The sequence below is a fragment of the Pezoporus flaviventris genome, unplaced genomic scaffold (assembly GCF_033815535.1).
Source record: "Pezoporus flaviventris isolate CSIRO_AGI_PZ_B2104156 unplaced genomic scaffold, CSIRO_AGI_Pfla_v1 ptg000001l, whole genome shotgun sequence".
NCBI lineage: Eukaryota > Metazoa > Chordata > Aves > Psittaciformes > Psittacidae > Pezoporus > Pezoporus flaviventris.
The window spans coordinates 35877145-35899389 of NW_026892549.1; the positions used below are offsets into that span (position 1 = coordinate 35877145).

At 38.9% G+C, this 22245-nt stretch overlaps 1 protein-coding gene across 2 annotated transcripts in view; it reads left to right on the top strand.

Moving 5' to 3' along the window:
* The first annotated feature begins 633 nt into the window (after window positions 1–633).
* The window catches only part of SLC4A10 (solute carrier family 4 member 10), a 151049-nt gene continuing 129437 nt past the window's right edge, over window positions 634–22245 (top strand). The window contains exon 1 of one of the 2 annotated variants that reach the window (XM_061451910.1): window positions 634–785. Coding sequence is in view for 1 of the 2 variants with exons in the window: in XM_061451889.1 (XP_061307873.1) it covers window positions 738–785 (48 nt within the window). In the remaining variant the exon portion in view is untranslated. The remainder of the gene's footprint in view (window positions 786–22245) is intronic. The other variant, XM_061451889.1, reaches the window with a different exon arrangement.

Genomic DNA, 22245 nt, shown 5'->3' on the forward strand with positions numbered 1-22245 from the left:
TGGTAATCGGGTATGCGTTTGTAACTTGCAGGTAAAAGGGGATGGTGGAGTTATTTTAGTGGAAAACCGCTCAGATCACAGACACCTCTCTATTTTGAAGATGCAGCCTGTGTCTTAAGTGCCAAAGCCTGGCAGCGTCCAGGCAGAGATCACTGGTTTTCAGTGTACTTCGGATGCCGACTTAGACCGGAACAAATCTTGGTCCATGAGTGCACTTAAGCAACAGTCCTGGGGAGACCGTGGCTGAAGCCTGATGTGAAGTGGTAAACTCGGAAGCCGTGTCCTGATCGGGTTTGCTATTGCGAATCCCCGGCACTCGGGGATTCGGGGGTCCGGTCCCTCCGCTCCCTCGGGCTCAGTGAGGGAGCCCGCTCCCCTTTCGGCCGTAGGGACCGGCATCCCCGACCCAAGCAAAGGTGCCGTGTGGAGGCACTAGCGGCTCCGGTGGGCCCGGTGCTCAGGCTCGGCCGCGCAGGGCCGAGGCCCGGCCGCCCTTCCCGGGCGGCAGCAACAGCTGGACCCGGCCGCATCCCGCAGGTGGATCCGGCTCGTGCCTCCCCCCGCGCCGGGGCGCGGAGCCATGTGACTGGCGCGCTTCCTGCCTCCGCGCCACCTGATCCGCGGAGGGAGCGCGGCGGCGCGCGGAGCCCGGAGCAGCCCAGCGGCTCCCGCAGCGCCCGGGAGCGCGCCCCGGCGGGCGGGCGGCGGGGAGGGCGCCGCCGCGGCCCCGCCGCCGCATGGAGACCCAGGACCAAGGGGCGCAGATGGAGCCGCTGCTGCCCACGGTACGGCCGCCGCAGCGCGGCCGCGGCTGCGGGAGGGGGGTGCGAGGAGCCCCGCAGGGAGGCAGCCGGGGAGGGGTCGCGGTGGCCGCCTTGCTGCCCGCCTCTGCTGGGCGTCGGAGCTGTTTTCTCGGGTGTGTGTGGAAACAGGTTGGCTCGCTCCGGTGCCGGGCGGCGCGGCGGCGGCGGGGTTGCCTGGGCGCCAGCGCGCTCGGGGATGAAGCGGGGTGTGTTTGGGCGTGTGTGTGTGTGTATGTGTGTGTGTGTGTCCCGCCGGGGTGAGCACCCTGCCCTCCGGCTCCCCCCGCTTCAGACATCCGCTTCCTCTCGGTACCCCTGTCTCTGCTTCCCCCGTCTCTGACATCTCCGTTCTCGGTGGGGCAGCGCTGGGGAGCGGGCACCTGAGGGCTGCGCCGTGGGGTCCCGCTCCGGGCTGGGACTGTCCCTGCAGCTCCCGGCCCTCCCTTGCCTGGAGACCGCAGAGGAATGTGCGGAAGTCTGGCACTTGCATCGCGGGGTCTAGCTCTCCCCCGGGATTCCCGGCTACGCTTCGTGCCGTGGTGTCGCAGTTTCTTGTGCTCAGTGGTGGAGTTGGCAATCTGGGGGTTATTGTTGTTTGGTGTGGGGAGGTACGGGGTGCACCCCTGCCTCTGAGCACAGTGTGATTGCACTGTTACGGCTGGGCAGCGTTTCTCCAGATAATAGGAAAGGGATCAGTTAGTGGGGGACCTCTTCTATCAGTGCGGACCCTCTTCCCTGCCTGGCTTCCGTCAGACACAGGGTTTGCAGGCATAGAGAAAGTGTGAGGTGGGTGTCGATCTTCGTCGCCTACTGAGATTCTGTTTGTGAATGGTGGTTCCTGCCTTGCACTGGAAATCACTGTGTCTGGAGCAGGGAGAAGCCTTTCATGTGCATACACTAGTGTCTGACAGGCGTACACATCCCTGTGAGCACACCGCATAGGTCTGCAGAGGCTTCCCTGGCTTCTGCAATGGATCTGTGTTAGCACGACATTGACAAAGCTTGAATGAGACAAGTCTCAGCCTCTGCAGGTTGATGAGCTGCACTCATGGCAAGCCTGTTTTCTGTAGAGTCTGTTCCCATCATTTGTTGACATGGTCCATTTTGCAGTCAGGTGGCAGGTTGCTACACAGTGTGAGGTTATCCCTGGCATCTCCTTTCTTCTTGTGGCAGAGACAGTTTTTCCTGTTGCTCTCTCAATACCTTTTGTGAATCCTAATTCCTGTTACTTGCTGCTCTTGCACTTTCTGGTGCTGAAGTAGAAGGTCCCGTCTTTTTCACTGGCAGACTGGCTGTGCGCTTCCTTTCCTTAGAGAGACAATTCAGTGTAAATCCAGTTTCCATTGTGATCACTGATTCTTGTGAAAGGTTTAGTCCTCAGTGTTTCACACCAGTGAGGTAGCCTGCAGTCGGTGGCAGCCTCGCTCTTGCTCATATACCTTGCTAGCAGCCTACGTGCTGGTCTTGCTTTGCCAATATGTGTTGTCTCTGGTTGTGCAATGGCCTCTGCACAGGGAGTCAGAGGCATTAGCTTTTAGCAGGTGCGATGTACAGGATTGCCTTGTGCTGTCTGGTTTGGAGTTTTGTTTCTCCAGGGCTGTGCACAGGAAAAAAAGGCTGTTGCTGTGGTTGAGAGGACCAAAGAAGATAGGATTTCTTGTGTGCTGATGAGGGGAGAATTGTTGTCAGTTCCCTTTGCAGCTCTGACTGGCGGCACCCTGCCCGATGCAGTATCTGTCTGCAGAGCCGCAGGTCCCCATCAGTGCTGTTGCTTGTTAAGTTTGTGTCCTGGTTCCCCACCTCCATTTACTTAAGCAGCTATTGTGCTTGCTTCAAGTAGGAAAGGGAGACTTCTGTACTCCATGTAATATTTATCATGGCGTGCCCTCTTCCTCTGTCCTTTACTCACACGGTTTCTGACAGGGCCTCTGCAGGTAAACAAGGCAACGTTGCTTTCTTGCCACAGTGATGGTAGAAGGCATAGGCTCCCTCAGTCTTAGAGATTTTGCAGTCCTAGTGGCATTTTCTTCTTGCGTCAGGTGATTAAGTGTGTGGATGTGCTGTGGCAGTCTCTGCCTGGCTGGTGTCTAGAGCCTTGCATGTGATGAAGGCAGAAGTGGATTTTGCATGGTTGAGAGTCTTGTACCTGGAGTCACGGCAGAGTTTAAGGAGCAGGAATCGGAGCTAATGTTAGTGTTTTTAGCCTGGGAGGTAATGCTGTGACATAATGGTACCTTTAAAGTGCTTCTGTTTTAGGGATCAATCCTCATCTTTACTTGAAACAAACAAATGGGAGTCTGAGCTGTAAGACGAATGCAGTTCTGTTCCTAAATGTTGTCCCAGTTTGGTGGACTCTGGGTCTGAAGAGAAGCGCTCCTAGCTGAGCTCTTTTCCTTCAAGAGCTTAGTCTAATGGCAAGTGTGTTTATTTATTTTTTTTTTTTTTGTGAAACTGTGACACATGATGCAGTTTAATTGTTATTTATAGTAAAAAGATAGCAAATGTAGTCCTTGATTAATTTTATCTTCTAATGGTGCTCGGAGATTGTGAAGCCTCAATATAATTTCCCACCAAAATCCCGCAGCTTGTACAAAGTGGAATCTATTTTTACTGTAGTGTTAGTCATGTGTTGTTATTGATTTATTATACAACCGTTTAATTAAAACCCCCGATCCCTAGCAACTAGCAAAATGATAAAATACTGTGGTCTGGGGAGGGGAGGGGGGGTTAAACGATTTCCTTACCAGTCTCCCTTCACAGAACTGTTTCAACAAGGAGATTTACACAGCCACAGCACCTCTGTTTAGCGGTTGGGATACTGCTTCTCATTTTTTTTGCAGTGTGGCCAAATTCCTCTGAAAATTATTAAAACTCTATTGCAAATTGTCTGTAAGTGCAATATTGTAGAAATAAATGTAAAAGGAAATTGTTCACCTGGAAACAATTTGTTTAAACTGCTTTTGACAATGCAAATATGGTCTTATTTTTATTGTTCAATACATACACTAATATGGTAACAAATTGCAGGCTTGTATGCTTACTGTATTATCTAATGTTTTATTTATCAGTCATCAAGTATATTTTTTTCAGTATGATTATTCAGAGTGCTTTAAAATAGTTGTGAGTAATTGAAAGATTGCTGAGGAGTCATCATGTGTTTGCAGAACGGGAGAAACAAGCTCCAGATCTTCTCCACAAAGATACTTTATTGATTTCTAATCAGAGGACCAGATATGGTTAGTTTGTCTGCATACATGTGTACTTTTTTGCACGTAAATTGTTTTGCAAATGGTCACTTAAGGCAGTGTGTTCACAGCGAAAGTTACTCTGTATTGTATTTGTTTATGTCTTTTCTGGGTCTCTCTTGTATGCAAGTCAAAATTTGCTTTTAAACCAGGGAGGTTCAGGTAGAAGGAGCATATACGGACCAAGTGCAGGTATTTTCTTAAGTGTGTTTGTGCTGGGCGCGTCATTTTCCTGTGTTTTCTGAACGTTAACAGTGAAACCCATGTATATAAAATCAAGTTGACTTTTCCTTTCTAAGTTTTCTCTCACCTTTAAGCTGTTTTGTTTTATTTATTTATTTATTTAAAATTCTGGTAGGTACAAGACCTTAAAGCATGACATTGATGATGTACGCCCACAGGTACATGTATGTAATGTATATGCATACACTATGGTATGTTATGTATGCTATAGGTAAGATACCGTTTGTAATTGAGTACTCTTGTTGCTGCTGCAAGTGGCACGCAGTTACTACTACATAGGCCTCCGTATGTGGGAGTATGGTATAGCGAGATCTTGGGTAGTAACTATTTTTAATGTGGCAGGTGAGTGTGGGAAGCTGCTCACACTAACAGGCCAAATTCTCTTGCTTTTGTTGATGCTGAGTGAGACCTCCGACGATACTTGCAGATGAAATGTATTGCTCATTGTGAGAATGGATGGCAGAGCCTGAGCCCACAGTTTGCATAGCAGTACTTATTCTCAGTTCATCGAAATTTAGGTTTATGGCAGCAGTTAAGGCAAGTTTATAGAGACTATAGAAATGTTGTGTTTCTTTTGGAAAAATGCAGAAGCAGTATTACATTTTCAAGACAGGAGTACTGAGATAATAACACCGTTGATAATAAAACCCCAAAACCTAATTGTAAGTATAAATCTAAGATTGAATTGCTGCTTTGAGGATTTCCCTTTTTTACTGCTTGATTCCGTGTTCTGAGTGAAAAGAAAAAAATCTTTTTCCAGGAAAACGCTAGAATGAAATGAAGTAACAATCAGGGCACGTATTTATTTAAGAACCTCCCCTCCCCCTTATATTTGCCAATGTCATGATTTAAAAGATTTCTCTGGATCATATGTTATACTGTGGTGTTACCTTTTAAGGATAATTGGCAACCTGATACATATTTGTGAAAAAACAGGAAAAAAGTATGAATCCTGTGTGGAAATCATGTTACTTTAATGTGTCTCTGTCTGGTTTGAGTTCTTTCCACAACTTCTACTTGTTAAACACACACTTCCAGTTTCCTCTGCTAATAACTGTATCTTTCCTTTGGGAAAAAAAAAAATAGAATCAATTCTAAACAAAATACTTCCACTGACACCTTTAATGCTTCTTAAATAAGTAATGTTTACAACCTCAGTGGATGAGAGGATTTAAGCAGGTGAGGGAAAACTTAATCCACTCTAAATTGTCTTGAACAATTAGCTGTGTATCTGATGTCAGAAGAGAAAGCCATAGGCATAGCACATTCATTTCATTTCTGTAACACACTGTAACATACATATTTGGGTCTGCATTGTAAAAATCCCAAACTTTTGAACAATAATGCCATCAAGACTCTCTTTGCAATAATAATGCCATTTTTATGTTAGTGGCGGAGTTATTTAATGGAGGACTTAGTGTGTTCAACACAATTTTCAGTGTTGGTGGAGTTTAAAAGTTATTCTCATGAAATGAAAAATAAGCTTGGCTTATTTAAACATAATTAATATAAACCATGATTGTACAAGGCTCTTGATTAGGATAGGCAAGGTGAAAGTTGGAATACATGATAAAGGCAATTAGTAAAAATAGAAGGAAAAGAGCCTTGGGCAGGGGAAAAGAAGTTGCAGGGTGACATAAGGGTAAAGTTTTGAGTGTGGAGAGATTTGTGCAAACTTGGAGAATCGAAGATGTTGTAGCTGGCTGTGGTATGAAATAGAAGAGAGAGCTGATTAAGTTTCATGCAGCGAAAACTGATTTGGTTACAGCATGGGGAAAGTCACAGAGGAACAGAAGCAGGAAGGCCAGCTCATGCCCTTGTACAGGTGGGTCAGGAAAGGATTCTTCCATATCTTTTCTGATTTCCCTGTCCACCTGCTGGACCCTTTTCACTTTGTTTAATTAGCTATTTATGAGACATTGCGAAGTTGATTATAAATAGGGTTTGGAATTCTGTGGAGATGTGGAAGGTACATCAAGGTTTGCAAATTCTTGATTTAAATGAAATGGAGCAGGAACTTGCTACGAAGAAATAGGCATAGTAGCATATTTAGAATAAATCTGGATTATAAATGTTGATAACTTCAGTTATGTCCTCCTGAATCTTGAATTTACTATAAACATTTACATTTACTATGAACACATTCAAAGACTATATTAGAAAGATAGATGCCTACTATTCATCTGATTTTTGTGGTTGCAAGCAGGTTTTAAAACCATATAACAATATAAAATGTAACATTATTTATGAATGCTAATCTGCAAAATGCTAATCTTAGATGTAGATTTTTAAGCCTTCAGGAAGCATTGTTTGCTTTTAAAGAGTATAGAAATCTGTCTGCATCAGTGGGACTGCAGGAAGTTCCAGGACAAGTTTCACTGAGAGCAATCACTTGGTAGCTGTTGAACTGAAAAATGCCAGAAAGTATTACATGTTCATGTTGCATTCTGGAGAGAGATGGGGATGGTTTCGCACCTTTTTATAGAAACTTGTATTAAAGTAGTCAAAATCATCTAAATTAAGAAAAAACTGATCTGAAGCCACTGTTCTGAGGGATTGTTCCAGGTATCAGTCACTAACAATTGCATTAGATATTCATAAGTGCCGAAACTATGTAAGGATGGAAAAAAAACCCCAAACCCTGCTGTTAGATTTGGGTAAAAGTAGAAAATAGATACTTAAACTGTAATTAGTCTGTCAAACTATTTCATTAAATTCAGTAACAAAATGCCATGGAGAGGAAGATAATATGTACATGTAAACTTCCTTTCCGGTATATGAATGTGTACATGTTTTTGTGTTAGAAGAAAGCAGCCATAAAAAGAATGTGATTTCATGTTGAATCTTTCCCAGTAAAATGCTGAAAACACTGTGTTGGTTGTCTGGAATTAAGGATGTTTATAGTGTTGTAAATATTGATAGGAAATAAAGGTACAATCAGGGAGGTTGTGTATCAGATTACAAGTTGGTACTGACTAGTAGTTTTCATATTGTTTTTTTTATAGAATCGAAGAATAGAATCCATAAGGGAATAAAAATAACTTCTTCTCAAGTGTTTTAATTTTGGTGTTCAGGAAAATTTTAGTGGTAAATTTGAATAGTTGGAATTATAATTGTAGAAAACAAATTAGAAATAAGAAACGACTGCATTATTTTGATGTGTTAAGTATTTGCAAGGTACAGTAAAATTTTCAGTTTTGTTACTGGACCGAAACATCAAGCTTCTGAATACTAAGATGGATCTGTTTCGTTCTGTAAAGCTATATTTTTGTTGTAAGATGAAACAGAAAAAAATAATTCCAGGATAAGATCCTGAAGTCTCTCCTAGAACTGGTTGGAACAAAGATGCAGTTGATAAATTTGTGCTTGAGTGTATTTCTAGAAAAAGAATTTTGCTTTCAACATAAATCCATCATCTGTCTGTATCCTTGACAGTTTCCCAAGAGCCAAACAGGAACCCTACCAGTCAGATTATTAAAATTCAACTAAGAAAAATGTCGATCTGTTTCCTCCTAAATTAAGATATTGACCTTTTTTATTTTTTTGGAAATGTATACTGAAATATACTGAAAAGGATTTAAGTTTTCTATTTGGAATTAAGCAGCATAATGAAATCTAAAATAATCTTGAAGAATTTGCCAAAATTCCAATGCAACTATCAATAAAGTCTTAACTGCAGATCTAGAAATACACATCTTTTTTCAAGGCCTGCCTCAGTAGAATTGAAGATGTCATTCTTATTTAATTATTTAATTTGCTTGTCTCACAAGTCAAAGCCTATTGCAACAGCTGTAAACTAAATGCAAATCTTGAGCTTTTTTGCTAAATCCATAAATATGTTTTGCTGAATCTAAGAAGTTGGTATTTTTCATTTGAACTGCAGATAAGTGATGATAACGAGAAGATGAGAGTTTGAGTGAAAAGTATTAGCCGCCCATTTGCTCTGAAGATTTGTTCTTTACCTTGGGACTCAAGGTTGAGCTTATAGGTATGCTGTTCCCAAGGACTGCTGAATAACCATACAGAAGTGATTGAACCACTGTTGTCCTTATTACCAAAAAACCTCTCACCTCTTCTGCCCAAGTGGGAAATGGATAAAGTTGGATATCATCTGCTAAGAATGCAGAACAGTGTTTTTGTGAGATTGCATTACAAGCATCTCTAGTGTATTGATACAAAATTGAAAAGATTGGAAGTTTATGATGTGATAATCCATAAGGGAGAGGATGTATTCTCCTGGTATGCTCTGTAACATGAAGAATGTAACAAAAATGATAATTTCATATTGCCTGTGGAAGAAGGTAGGCATTCTTCTAGCTTTGATTTCATGAAAATGTGGATAACCTGTATCCTTTTTCAGAAAAATCAGCATGCTTTAAGAATTTCTTTTAATCACTTTTTGACCTATTTAGGTAAGTACCAAAATAGAACCACAGTGTCCCAGAACAGTGTATTATTGCACTGACAGAAGGGATATTATATGTACTGGTGTTTAAAATAAATTTATAGAATAAAAGTAGCGTTCCCTTCCATCGTCTCACCCCCAAATCTATGCAGTCCTCAGGAACAACTTAGTTTCCAGTTCTTTTGAGGCTACTGCTGCCTTGTTTGAGATTCATATGAGTATCATCACTAATACAAATGTTTATGCAGTCTCTCCAAGTCTGCTCTCTTCTGAGACTTTAACATACTTTACTTTTTTTTTCCAGAAAATTTCATAACTTCGACTGTAACCCATATTACTCATCTTCTTCAATTACTGTCATCCTTTCCCTTTATTTGAAGATAAGATAGAAATGCTCAAACTTAAAACTTGATTGATGATATAATTATCTTTTAGAAAGCTTCCAATTTATTCTGTTTTTCCTCTTAATGATTGTGTTGTAGTGAAATACTTAACTATGTCCACTTGTTTTTATTGCAACATTGGAATAGCTTTGAAATTAAAAGTGGCAATGAACTGTAAAAGCATTCATAAAGCTGTATTTAATACTCATCCAAGAATCTTGTGAAAATTCTAATAATAGGTAAATTCTAGATCTTTTTTTTTTGAGAGAAGTAACTGAATGAATCCAGAATAGGTGAATATGCTCTCAAAATTACTATTTTGAGTGCAGTGCATAAGCCTTCATGCTTATTCTCACCAGTTTCATAAAAAGGATTTTTTTCCTGTAGCCATACAGCTGGCTTTCCTCACTAGCATCAAATGTGCCTCTTGCTTTTGGAATCTGTCCCTGCCAGTTGTTATCCTGTAATGGACTGGACTGAGAGAAACCCTTTTCTGAAGTACCCACTGAAACCTCATGTTTCACAGGACTTTGTTCTAAAATAACATTGGAATAAAAGGTTAAAAATTTTTAAAGAAACTTTTAAAGAAAAAAAAAATTTGGTTTTGGAGAGATTGAATTTTTTTTCCAGTGATCTGTAATTTGTGGAGTTTGATTGTGTTTGTGTCACTTCATCTTGTCGAAAAGTTTGTGACTGTGTTGCTGTATCAGCATTGATGTACTTTGGCCAGCAAAACATGCGATTTTTTTTTTTTCCTATTTGCCCGACCATAATTAAAAGTAGATGAGAGGTTTCTAAATGCAAACCAGTATTGCCCAGAGCAACAGAAAGCTGCAGCTACTTCTGGAGTGAAGAAAACACTTTGAAGAGAAACTTAAGAGGTATGCAGCTGCCAGAAGCAGGTTTCAAAGGAAAAGAGTTGGTTTTGAGAACTGGCTGTCTCAGCTGTACCCGTGAAGAGGGATTTGCCTTGGACTGGCTTCTGCCACAGGAACTGTGTTCCCATTAACAGTTGCAATGATACGTACATGGTAACAGGATTATAGCTTGCAAGTACAAAGAAGTTACAGCCAAAAAGCTCAGAATCCCAAAGCTACTTTGCCCTGCCTCCTCCCCAGTTTTTCCATAAGTATGAAACTTGTTTATGTATGTCTGTGAAAAAAAGTTAAGTTAAAGGGACCAGACAGAGTTTTGTAAAAGAAGCTGTCAAAGAAGAGTATAGAAATCTTAAAGTGAAGGCATTTAGTGAAAGTTGTTATCAAAGCATGTAAATGTGTAAACCTTGGCTATGTATTTTTTTACTTTTTTTTTTTCTTGTGTGAATGACTCAGACCTGTACAATCCAGTCTTGCGCACATTCATACTACCTGTGTGCCTTGGGTAGTTCAGTACAAAGAATGTAGGTTTCAATGAAGCATCCAGTGTAGAGTCTGAGAAAGACTGGTAGGAAAGAAGTGTTCTCATTCTGAAACCATTTCTTTTTAATCTTGAAGTCTAGAAATTGTGATTCCAGAAGTACCATGGTATTTAGAGCAACTTGGCATATAAAAATTCTGAGCAGTGTTTCAATGATAATATTATAAAAAGGTAATATCTATAAAACCAGTTCTTGGTGACTGATGGGCTTCTGAAATTGCAAACTCTGGCACTCATCAGAAGTTATGATTGCATGTTTGTTTGTGTCTATCTGGTCTCCCTTGGCTTGCATACAGAGTGGCTGTAAAAAATCCTGCTGTGAGGTAGGTAGCATCAGAGCCTTCTCTTTTAATTCCTTAGTTGCGTGTGCTGACTTTACATAAATGCTAGGTAGGTTTACCCTTGATAAAATTGGGGTAATCTGCTTTGTGCTTGGCATCATGTAAGAATAAACACAGCAGTTTATTACAGCATGGATAAGATGCTGTAAATGAGACATCAAGTTTAGGTGGTTGTATTTTTTGTTTATTTGTTTAGGCAAAAAGGTGTGAACCTTTTGAGACGAGAACTGTATTTTTGTCCTGGATGGATGCAGGGCCTGTCATGAAGGGTTTCTGGTCCATTACTGGCTAATTCAGGAGCTAGGCCGGAACACATGTGAATAACAGACTTGTTTATTGGCTTGATTTTAAGCAAGTAAGTTTCTGGTAATGCAAAAATAATAGAATCTGCTTCTTTTCTTTAGTTTGTTGCTCTCCTGATTGCTCATGAAAATAACTGAGCTATTGCAGCATAACCATTATGGCTGTAATCACATGAAGTGTTTGCTGTTAAGAGTGCAGATAATAGTTACAAATGGTGAATGGACAATTAAAAATACCTCTTAATTTAGGCTTTTATTTACATTTTTTGAACCAATAAAAATTTAAATTTTCTTACACAACAAATAGTAACTTTTATGGATTCAGGGAAGTGCTGTTTATGGATGTGAGATTACAAAATTCTAGAGGATTGTGATTAATCTTGTTCAAATACTGTAACCCAGAGACTGTTATTCTGCTATACTTTGATATTTGATTCTCAAATTTTTCATTTCACAGTGATTGCAGGAATACCTGTTTATATAATATTTCCATTTTGAATATTCTTTAAAAAGCAAAAGACATAATTATGTCTGGCAAGATTGTCTTGAGTGTAACCAAAAGAATTGATAAATGGTCTGTGCAAGCTGTAATACAGTATTGTTAATACTTTACAGTTAGCGTACAACTTCTAATAACTCATTATTAAGAGCAGGTTTATTTCTGCTACTGCTATATTTTTATATAGGAACGTAATATTGATTTGTAATTACAGAGTGATTGACTTCTTTTTTTCTTTAGTCCATAAATGATTATTTTCCTAATACTAACATTCAGCATTTTTCCAGCAGGCTTTACTTGGGTATTATGGATTTTTGTGGCCATATATATGGAAATATGAAAGTATATTTCATTATAATGGGAATATTTTTTAAAATTTCTGCCTGGTTGCAAACATTTAATTCAATTGAATGTTACCAGCTTTCAAGAAATACAAGATTAGGTAATTTTTCCTTTGGTTTTGTTATTAATACTGTGTTTTAGTACTAGTCGTACTTCATTTGAATTACATAAACCCAGGTTTTGTTTTGTGATGACCGAACTTCTTCAGGGCACTAAAATCACATGGAGATTTATTACAATATTTCAAGCCTTAAAGCATCTTCTACTGTGTAAAAAATATGTATGGTATTAAAAAAAAAAGAGAAAAAGAAGTGTCTTTCCTTTTCTTATATGGAATGGGAAGATGACTCAATTCACAGTTAGCAGTGGGTTTCCTTCACAGTCTCAATTTTTAAGTGTTTCATTTAAGGTATCTTGATTGGTAGAGTTAGTAACAGAAATGATAGGAAAGTGTCTTATCATTTGGAAGTGCTAAGATAACAGATGTGAACATGAGTGATCTAAGACATGCATGTGAATTGTGAGTATAATGAAAAGAGCAAGAAATTTAAAAGAAAATTCAGTATCAAATCAGCCCTCATGGTGGAGATGGAAAATGTGAAAACATCAATCTTGATAATCCAGAAATCATCGTTTGTGTGCTTCTTTTTAAATCCCATCTTTTCAGCCAATCTCTTGCTTTTTAGGTGCTCTAGCTGGCTTTCAGTATCGTATCTTTTCCTGTAACAAATTCCATTTCTCCCTAGGATGCTTTTCTCTCTGCTGTCTAGGATGTTTGTTGTCCAGGTTGTGCTCCTTTTTGATGTTGTTCTCTACTTGGGCGTTTACTCCTGCACTTCTGTGGATTGTGCTTCACACAAGTGCATGCCTGTGTTTAAGGGGAGGTGACAGTCAAGTCACTGCTAATGTGGACACAATGTAAAAAAACCTGTCAAAGCACTGTCTGTGTATAAGATCAGGCTGCTCTAAGGTCTCGCCAGAGCTTTCACTTCTCTAAGCTGGACACCCCCAACCCTCTCTGACTTTCTTCATAGGAATGGTGCTCCAGTCCTCTGATCATCTTCCTGGCCCTCTGGATTTGCTCTAACAGGTCCACGTCCCTCTTATGTTGGAGGACCTAAGAGCTGGATGCAGGTGAGATCTCATGAGAGCAGAATAGAGGGGGAGAATCACCTCCCTTGACCTGCTGACCATGTTCCTTTTGAGCTTAGTGATGCCATTGATGATAGTACTGAGTGCTGCTAACCTGAGACAGGGCTTTCCCTGAGCTTTCAATTTTAGGACTCTAAAGTCTGGATCATATTTTGAGGTAATGTCATTCAACCTTTCATTACTATTGGGAAAATAGTTTCTGTTCAGATCAAAGCTATGTAGATTAGGAGTTGCTCTGGAAATGAGGAGGAGGAGATGGAGGATGAGATACCATGAAAAATAAAGAAAAAGTAAATACAGAATAAATCCTAACTATTTCATTATAGCAGAAATAGTGAATTTCAATAAAATTATCATTCACTAAGTTAAAAACAAGAGAGAAACACTTTCCACAAAGTATAGAGTTCAAGTACAAAACTTAAAGTGATGTGGGATATTATGGAGGCCAGTAGTGTAAATAGGTTAAAAAGGAATTAGGTAATTAAGCATGGTGATCCTAATTCAACAAATGCAATCACCATCTTAGGAAAACTTTAAACTGCCGATTACCAGAAACTGTGACTGAATACCAGAGGAAAGACCATTTGCTAGTTCCATTTTAACTTGTACTAAAAGGGGCAAGTAATGGGGCAGCCTGAGATAAGATATGGATTTTAAGAGAGTTCTGCAGTTCTGCTTTTGCTTTTGTTCCTGGGGTCCATGAAATAGGGTTTGTTATTGTTAGCTTCATGGGCTACGTCTTGGGTATTTTTGTGGAAAGAGAAATAATTCTCTTTGATCTTACCAATAACTTGTTCATCTGTAGATGAGATCATTTAAAAATAGTAACTCGTCCAAGATGAATTGGGGTTTCCCATGCACTGTCTTTATTTTCTTGTGCTGAAGAGTTTATGTTTTTTCTGTTGGATTTTTTTGGTGTTTCAGGAGAAAGATGTTCCTGATTGAGGAGTCCCAAACAGAGGAAAATGTAGCACTCATGAAATATTTTCTGTTTCAGCAGTGGGCAGCAATGATCCTTGAGAGGTCTGTCACACTGTATTCTTACTGTCTTCAGTAGCAAAGGAAGAGGAACCTCTTTCATCTCTGTCCATGCATTCACATTTTCTTGCGAGCAAATGAGCCATCTGTATGTGGAGATCTTCACAACCTTGCAAACTGCTGTTCTTCTTCCCCAAAGCACCTCCTGTTTGCTGAATTTTTGGAATGTGCTGCCTGGCAATTTATAGGGTACAGCTTGGCAGGATATGCCAAATACTTGCTTTTTACAATGGGCAAATAGTTGTGTGTTCTTTTACAGATTCAAGTATGAACTATAAAGGAGGGCACAAGGCTGCCACTGAGCCAGGGAATCATCAGAGGAGCTGATGATGGATGCCAAGTGCTTTCACTTTGATTGTATTAATGACAGACTATTGTATTGGATTTTGCTTGGTTGATTCATTTGGTTACCAGCTGTGAGTAATTCAACTGGTGAGCCCTAGATGGCATCTAGTTTGTCTCTTTGCTGCTGCTCTGCATGCTTTCTTCACATCTTTATTGTGTGCTTGCCTGGATGATGGAAACACATGGCTATTGTAATGGGAAAACATCATTGTAGCATTTCTGGGAGTTACAAAATTTGGTAGTTTAATAGTTCCCCTCTAGTTTTGGTGCTGCAGTCTTTGAATACTGAGATCGAGATAAATTTTTGGTGTCCATTTAGTCTGCAATTTCATATAAGAGAATTCTGGTTTCTAGTATCAAGCACTTCAGTCATGCACACTCTTAGTAAGATCTATCTTTCAGGTGCATAAACACTCAATATGTTGGAAAATCAGCAATTTTTTTTTTTTTTTCTGATTGTTATGACATTACCACTGCATGCAAAGTTCATGGTTGTTATTTCACATATATCTTTGGATTTATCAGGAGAGACAGAAAACCAGGTTTCTAATGTACACCATTGCAAGTATTTAAAAATAACATTTCAAACAGTGTTCAGGGATGCTAAAATAGAAATCAGATGCAAAGATCTGTAGAAAAGAGATGTTATGAAACATTTTCCTGGCAGGACTGGGTAAGACTAGATGCTCTGTTGGAGAATTCATAAGAAGGAAATCTAAGAAAATATTCCCTGTGTCAGGATTAAGTAATTAAATTCTCCATTTTGGATTGTGTTTTGCTGACAAACGAAGCTTGACTTCTAATTCTGTTTTAAAGGTTAATGCTCAGGTTTAAAAGTTTGGGCCTAAAAAGCTCAGAATTTTTACCAGTATCTCTGTATCTGGGTTTGAATCTTATCTATAGTAAAGAAATGTCCTGATACAGAATTTTTCCATGCGTATTTTTGTTTATTGCATGATGAGACTTGTCTAAATACTGTTCGGGAAGGTGCAGTGCAGTGTAACTTTATTGAAACCAATGGAGATGCCCCAGATTTATACAAAAAAGCTGAAAACGTGATTTCTGTCTGTGTATTTCTGTAGTAGTTTTACAGTTCACACAAACTTGTAATAGCATCTCATTTTCATATGCTAACATCTTTATCCTTTTCATTTTGTGTTCTGTTTTTCTACTCTTCTTTGATTCTCTCTTTGTCCATTGTGCCCCACCATCAGGAGTAGATTATCACTCATCGTGATTGTGCATATGGTTCTGTACAATATTGATTTTCTAATCCTGACAGCTGAGAGCTACAATGGCAGCAGCCCGAAATTAACTTAGAAACTCGGCATCCTAATCACTGGGTTTTGTGCTGCTTCAGCTGTCTGCACTTTCAGCCAGCTAAACCGAGACTGTATTACTTGCAGATGTGTGATAGAGCTGATTGATAGGTCAGTTCAGGATGTATTCAAAGTTGAGAACCCAGCTGGGAGCTGAGAAAGCAAGAAAGCCATTTTTCCACATATGTACATGGAATATGTTGGAGAAGATGACTCCTGAAATTTTAAGGGCTACGTATGCAAATTTCAAAGACATCTAGACATCAAAAATACATGGAATTTCCGACTGAGATTTCAAAAAAAAGGTGTAACTACTTTTGGCATAGTATTTTCGCTGAACTTGAGACTCTTGGGCAACTAATCTGATTAAAAAAGCCCAAACAAACTCAACCCCAACAAAAAAACAAGTAGCAGTTAAATGCTGTGATTTTCTGACAAAATAATGCAAAATTAAGACTGAACAAATGATAATATGCAGTCACGTAAGGAACATGTAAGCGTATATTGAATCCTCCTGGCTTTTAAAAATGGACCAGATTTAATATGTCTTGGTTTCTGCTTCACTATATTTCCAGTGTTTTATTAACCAATGAAAATAGATCTCTTTTTTTGGAAAGTACCTAAAAGTCTAACTGCAAAACAAGATTAAGACAGACTATTTAAGTAAAATGACCTACAAGCTCATTTAAGGTTTATATCAGTTTTAAGTTGATCTGCTTTGCCTAGGGCACAGTACAGAAGGGCAGAACCTGGAGAGAGAGTTATGCAGGCAAGATGCCTGTGGCAAAGTCTGCTGGATGCTTGGTTAGTCAAATGCTTAAAGATGCTTGTTTCTCTAGGTACCTTTAGCTTTCATCCCCTTCAGCAATGATGAGTCTGTTTTCAAACCGTACTTTCTTTGTGATCCCTCTAATGGTATACTCTCTGCTACTGGTTTTCATTTGGGGAAAAAAACCCACCCTGTTCTCTCATTTATTTTTTTGTATATTGAGAGGTATAAGTCAGAGGTAGCAAAGGTGAGCATAGACTAAAATAGGAGTGCACACTTGATGGTCCATTTGTGGCTTGAAAACATCTTCTGGATGACTATAATCAGAGTATATCAGTATGACAGACTTAAAATTATAAGTAATTAGCATCCATATTTCATAATTCTTAGTCTTTACAGAGTGTAGGGAAATTTCAGGTCATATTTCTGAAATACAGTACCTGAATTGCTGCTGTAATTTCCACTGGTGTTTCCACAATGTTTTGTGGATTTGTAAAACAAACAGGAAAAAAAGTAGAGGGACTCTATTTTTTTACCTCCCAGTAATCCCTTAAAGCATGGGTGATCTAGTTGCAGTTTCTCTCCAGCATCTGTGAGAGCACTTGAACACATATCTCCCACTTCCAAAGTGAGTGATCCACCCCAGTGAATCATAGCTGGATCTGCAAGTGACCTTTACGGTATCATGCAGAAGATGAAGATTACTAATGCATTGCAGAGGTTTCATGTTGTTGCATAATGCATCGAAAAAGTTGCATAATAGATTAAATGTGAGTTGAGAGTCTTTTTGTGTTAATTTGCTTAATTAGTTTCTGTATTTTTAATTCGCAGAACTTCATCCAGTTACTATAGTAATTGATAGAATCTTCCTTCACTAAAATTGGACAACATAATTGAGTGCTTTCTTACATTTCAACCTGTGAGGTTGTTTTGTGGCGTGGTTTGCTTTTTTTTTTTTAATAATATTTTATTTTTTTGGCATGTTTCTTGTTGGCAGGTTTTTATTGCATAAGGGAGGTGTAGTGTTGTAACTATGATTTTTAGGGTAGAGATGCTTCAGTTAAACAAGACGCTGCAGAATTTTGTAATGGTGCGTGATTTGGCTGATCTACTGTGGGAGTTCATTCTGTCATCAGATTCTCTCCAGCTACAATTATTTTTGCACTCCTTCCTCAAGCACTTAGTGATCTACATTAGGAAAGAATGCTGAAGCTTTCACACTGTTCACAGAGCCATTCGGTCTTTGATCTACATTATACTTGATTCACTTAGGATCACCGTCTTCAGTTAGTTGATTGTAAATGTTTTGAAGAAATTGATCATGGGCAAGGGATGGCCTAAATGAAGATAATCTGAGACAGCTAGCAATAAAGGGGGATTGCACCCATGCATCATCAGTTGCGTTAAACTACAGTAACCTAGGTAGACAGGGAAAATGTAACACTTTGATAGTCAAATTTTGAAGTGGAAGGAAGGGGCAGCATTTTCAAGTAACTAGTATATACTCTTTACATGCTTATTGTGTTCATAGGTTTATTTTTTGAACTGACACAGTTTTGTTTGCTGTCCATGATTTGACAGCAGATTATTGACTATAGTTTCAAAATAGAAATGAAACATTAGCTTAATTACTGTTTACATAGGGAAAATGTGGTCATTTTCCTAGCATAAATACCAAGGCTTTAAAAGAAAGAAAAGCACATATCAAAGGAATATGTTCGCTTAAGTAGCCAGAATTTTCTCCAACTTGTTATGATTGGAAAATTGATTTAATAGTCTTTCTTTCCCTGGAAAAGACTTGTTAAGGCTGAGTGATATAAAGTTTCTGAAAATAGGGCAACTGTTATTACAATAAATGACAAAAAATGCAGTGAAAGACATCATCTGAATAATGTATTTTTGCTTGGGGGCTTACTTATATTTAGTCTCCATGTTATAAATATCGCAGTTGTAATTTTTCAGTAGAAGAATCACAGCAGTAATTGTTCTGATACACTAGTAACAGAGATTTTGGCATATTCCCAGCACCCTGTTATAAAATTTAGATGATGAAATGTGAAGATGGAGATATTTTTAATGTTGCCTAAGTGATTTTGATGCTTATTGATTTTTAATGACATCTGAAAATCTCCTGAATATGTAACTTCATCCCCTTGATTTTACATGTTATTCATGACCATTCAGAAATACTTCCAAATTTAATTTTCTTCCTGAAGTTGTAGAGCCTCATATAAATCCCTGCAGCAGTGTTTCTCAATTTCCATCTTGTCTTGCTGACAAGACTAGATTTGTTTTCTAACTTGTGTCACCTATCAAGGAAGATTTTTCTTTTCTTATGTGGTTATCTCCTGCTAAGGAATGAACAAAGAAGTGTCTGCTTAGAATCATAGTTAGCTTTGGAAAGAACCTTAAGATCATCTAGTTCCAACTCCCCTGCCATGGGCAGGGACACCTCAGACTAAACCACATCATCCAAGGCTCTGTCCAACCTGGCCTTGAACACCGCCAGGGATGGAACATTCACAAGTTCTTTGGGCAACCCATTCCAGTGCCTCACCACACTTAGAGTAAAAAACTTCCTCCTTATATCCAATCTAAACTTCCCCTGTTTAAGTTTTAACCTGTTACCCCTTGTCTTATTGCTACAGTCCCTAATGAAGAGCTTGAAATGCTAAATTGTTATTTGATTGAGTCTCTTTACCTGATTCATTTAGGCCAGAAATGTTCTTACCTTTTACAATTAAAAGTTGAATAGCAGTAAATCATTATTTGGGAAGTGGATGAGTGAAGATATTTACTTTCTGATAATGCAGAGGTTTTCTTTATTGTTTCTACTAATTCTACTAGGGAAGAGTCAGCTGTTACCATATATTTTTATTGTTACCATGTTCAGTCTAGCACTTCTAGGTGTCTGGAAAGTTGGGTTTTCAGTTTCATTTAATCTGTTGAGTTCCACAGTGTTTACCAGTCTTGTTTGAAAGTTCGTGCTGAAGTTTAACTTGAATTTTACAATGGAAAACTTATTCATGTTGCTTTGAATTATACTTGCTTAAACCATCCTAAATCATTCTCTTCAGCTCCTGGTTTCAGTAGTACTTTGTTATCATCTCTTCTTAAACTCTAAAGCTTTATGTTTGTCATAGCTTCTGTCTTAAATGAACTCATTTGTTGACCACTTAACTGTCTGGATTTAATGAGACTTTTGGGGAGCATTTGAATACATCTCTCTCTACCTGCCTAGGCTCTTTAAGTCAAATACAAAAGATGAATTTCAAGAAATTAAATCCTGACCTACAGCCTAAATTATTGAGATTTGTAAAATACTTTTAGGACACCTGTCAAAGGATGGGTATTGGCAAAACATGAACAGAAACGGAAGTGGGAATGATCTGTCCTTGGGCTGGTTCAGGGTTCTGATTTTTGTGTATCTACAAGGCTTCATTAAATCAATGCCCTTGTTCCTTGCAGGTAACTTCGTGAAGCGCAGAGAAGGGAGTGGAGAGGGTGAATGTGCTGAGGGAAATACTCGGCCAGTAGAGATACATGAACTGGTAGAGAAGTTAATTGTAGTTTATGCTATTCATGTATTACAGAAATGCATTGCAGGAAATATTACAACTTTCTCCTGACAAAAGCTCTGCGCTTCCAATGCCACAAATTCTTCTGGAGGACAAACCATAAGCAAAAAAGTTGTTTCTTGAGACACCTCAGTCGATTTTTAGGGTAAGAAACTTTACACAGCAGTTGTGGTTCTTGTGAATTTGAGTGTATCTTTCATTAATATGGTCTGCCCTGCATACTTACTGTGTTATCCTCTCTGGGTAGGTATTTATTAGTGCTGGGCAGTGGCGTGGTATGTTCTTGAAGGAAGTTTACTTGGGACTGAATTTTCTCAGAAAGGTTATAACTGGGGAGAAGTGAAAGACCTTGCAACTGAGTGCTCAGAAGTTGTTGTTAATAAGCTTACACTTAAGCAGTGAGCATTGGGTGTAATAATGTTTGTGAACCTCGCAGCCTGTTGTGAGTTTGAGCTGGTTCCAGCAGTTCTCTTAAAGCCTCGCCTGAAGGATTGCCACCATCCCGCTATGGAAAAATGCACTAGGGCAAAATTTGCATACATGATTCCTGTGTTTTTGACTCTGTGTGGAAAAAATAAACCCAGAGCTGTAGGTACATTTGCTGCAGCAGCATGACATTGTGCTTCTGCTGTGTTTACTCAGGAGAGTTTACACTGGGGCTGTTTCCTAGAGGTGACTGAATTCTTTCAGTCAGAGAAGAAGCAGACCTGTATCTCTCATATTAAAGTGGAACAAACAAGGGTGGCTGGTGTTACAGTATTGCTAGAAAACAAAGCAGTAGTCATCTCTGTACTGTCATTGTGTCATTGGACGTGTTTTTCAGAGAAGAACTGAGAAAGGTGGGTGAGCACATATGATGTGAGAACAGCACCCTGGCTGGCTTTAGGCTCTGGTTAGACATTAAGTTTCTTTGCCTTGTTGAGACCAAGGAGAATCTTAGCCACAAATGAAACTTTAGTGTGTGTGTGTGTGTGTGTGTGTGTGTGTACTAAATATATATATCTTTATATAGATACATATGTAATATTCATATGTACAAAGTACACATATATATGTCATGTATATATCTGTATATATAATAAAATTTGTATGTATATACAAAAAAGAGAGGCTCTTGTCCCAAGTAGTTGACTATTGCCAGTACCTGTCATCTTTGTTACTGTAAGTATTCCGGTAGTCTTCTGAAGGAAGTACAAGCCTTTGTTTTATTGAGTGCTAATTGGATTCTTTTTATTTCTCCTAACACGTACATCAAAACACTTTCTAGGTGTGGTCATGCCCTTTCAAATCAAGTGAAAAGCAGGGGGATAAGACATGGGATGAAAAAATAAAAGTTTCAGCATAAGCCCATATTATGTATTAATTGCATGTAGAGCATTACATGGGCCCAGTGCCAGGCATATGCATGTATATTTCCCACCAACATTTATGTGAGTAGGAATTTAATTAATAATTTCTTGCTTCTCAGTTGTTTTTCTAGCCAGAACATTTGTTATGAAAGCCTTTGTCTCAATTTTCATAAAGTAAATGTAAAAACCTGGGAAAAATTTTTACATAGTATAGGGAGAACAAATAAGTTGTGCAAATCAGATTTTTTCCATTTTGTTAACAACAACAACAATTAAGTATTGCTTCCTAGAGTCTGAATATGCAAAATTCCCAGTGACAGCACATTGTTTATGGGCTTTGAAATGATACTTTCTTTGTTAGAGTGTCAGTTCCTTTGGTATGTATTTCCTCTGTCACCTGAGGCTATTTTTCCAACACGTAACACATGTGATCTTTTTTGTGCTCTCTGAATAATCAGCTTTTCCTTTTGCTCATTAAGCATAAAAATGCAGCCAAGGTATTAACACAACATGAGGTATTAACAGTGACCAGTCTCTACCCGATACTAAGTTCTTTTTGTCTCTTACCTAATTAACATACTTTAATTAGTTCACTACATTTAATGATTGTTATGTAAAACTCAACATATTCCACCTTCAGGATAACCATGACATTCAATCTAATGTGTCAGACTGGACAGTATGAATAATTAATACAGTATATTTGTTAATTTAGT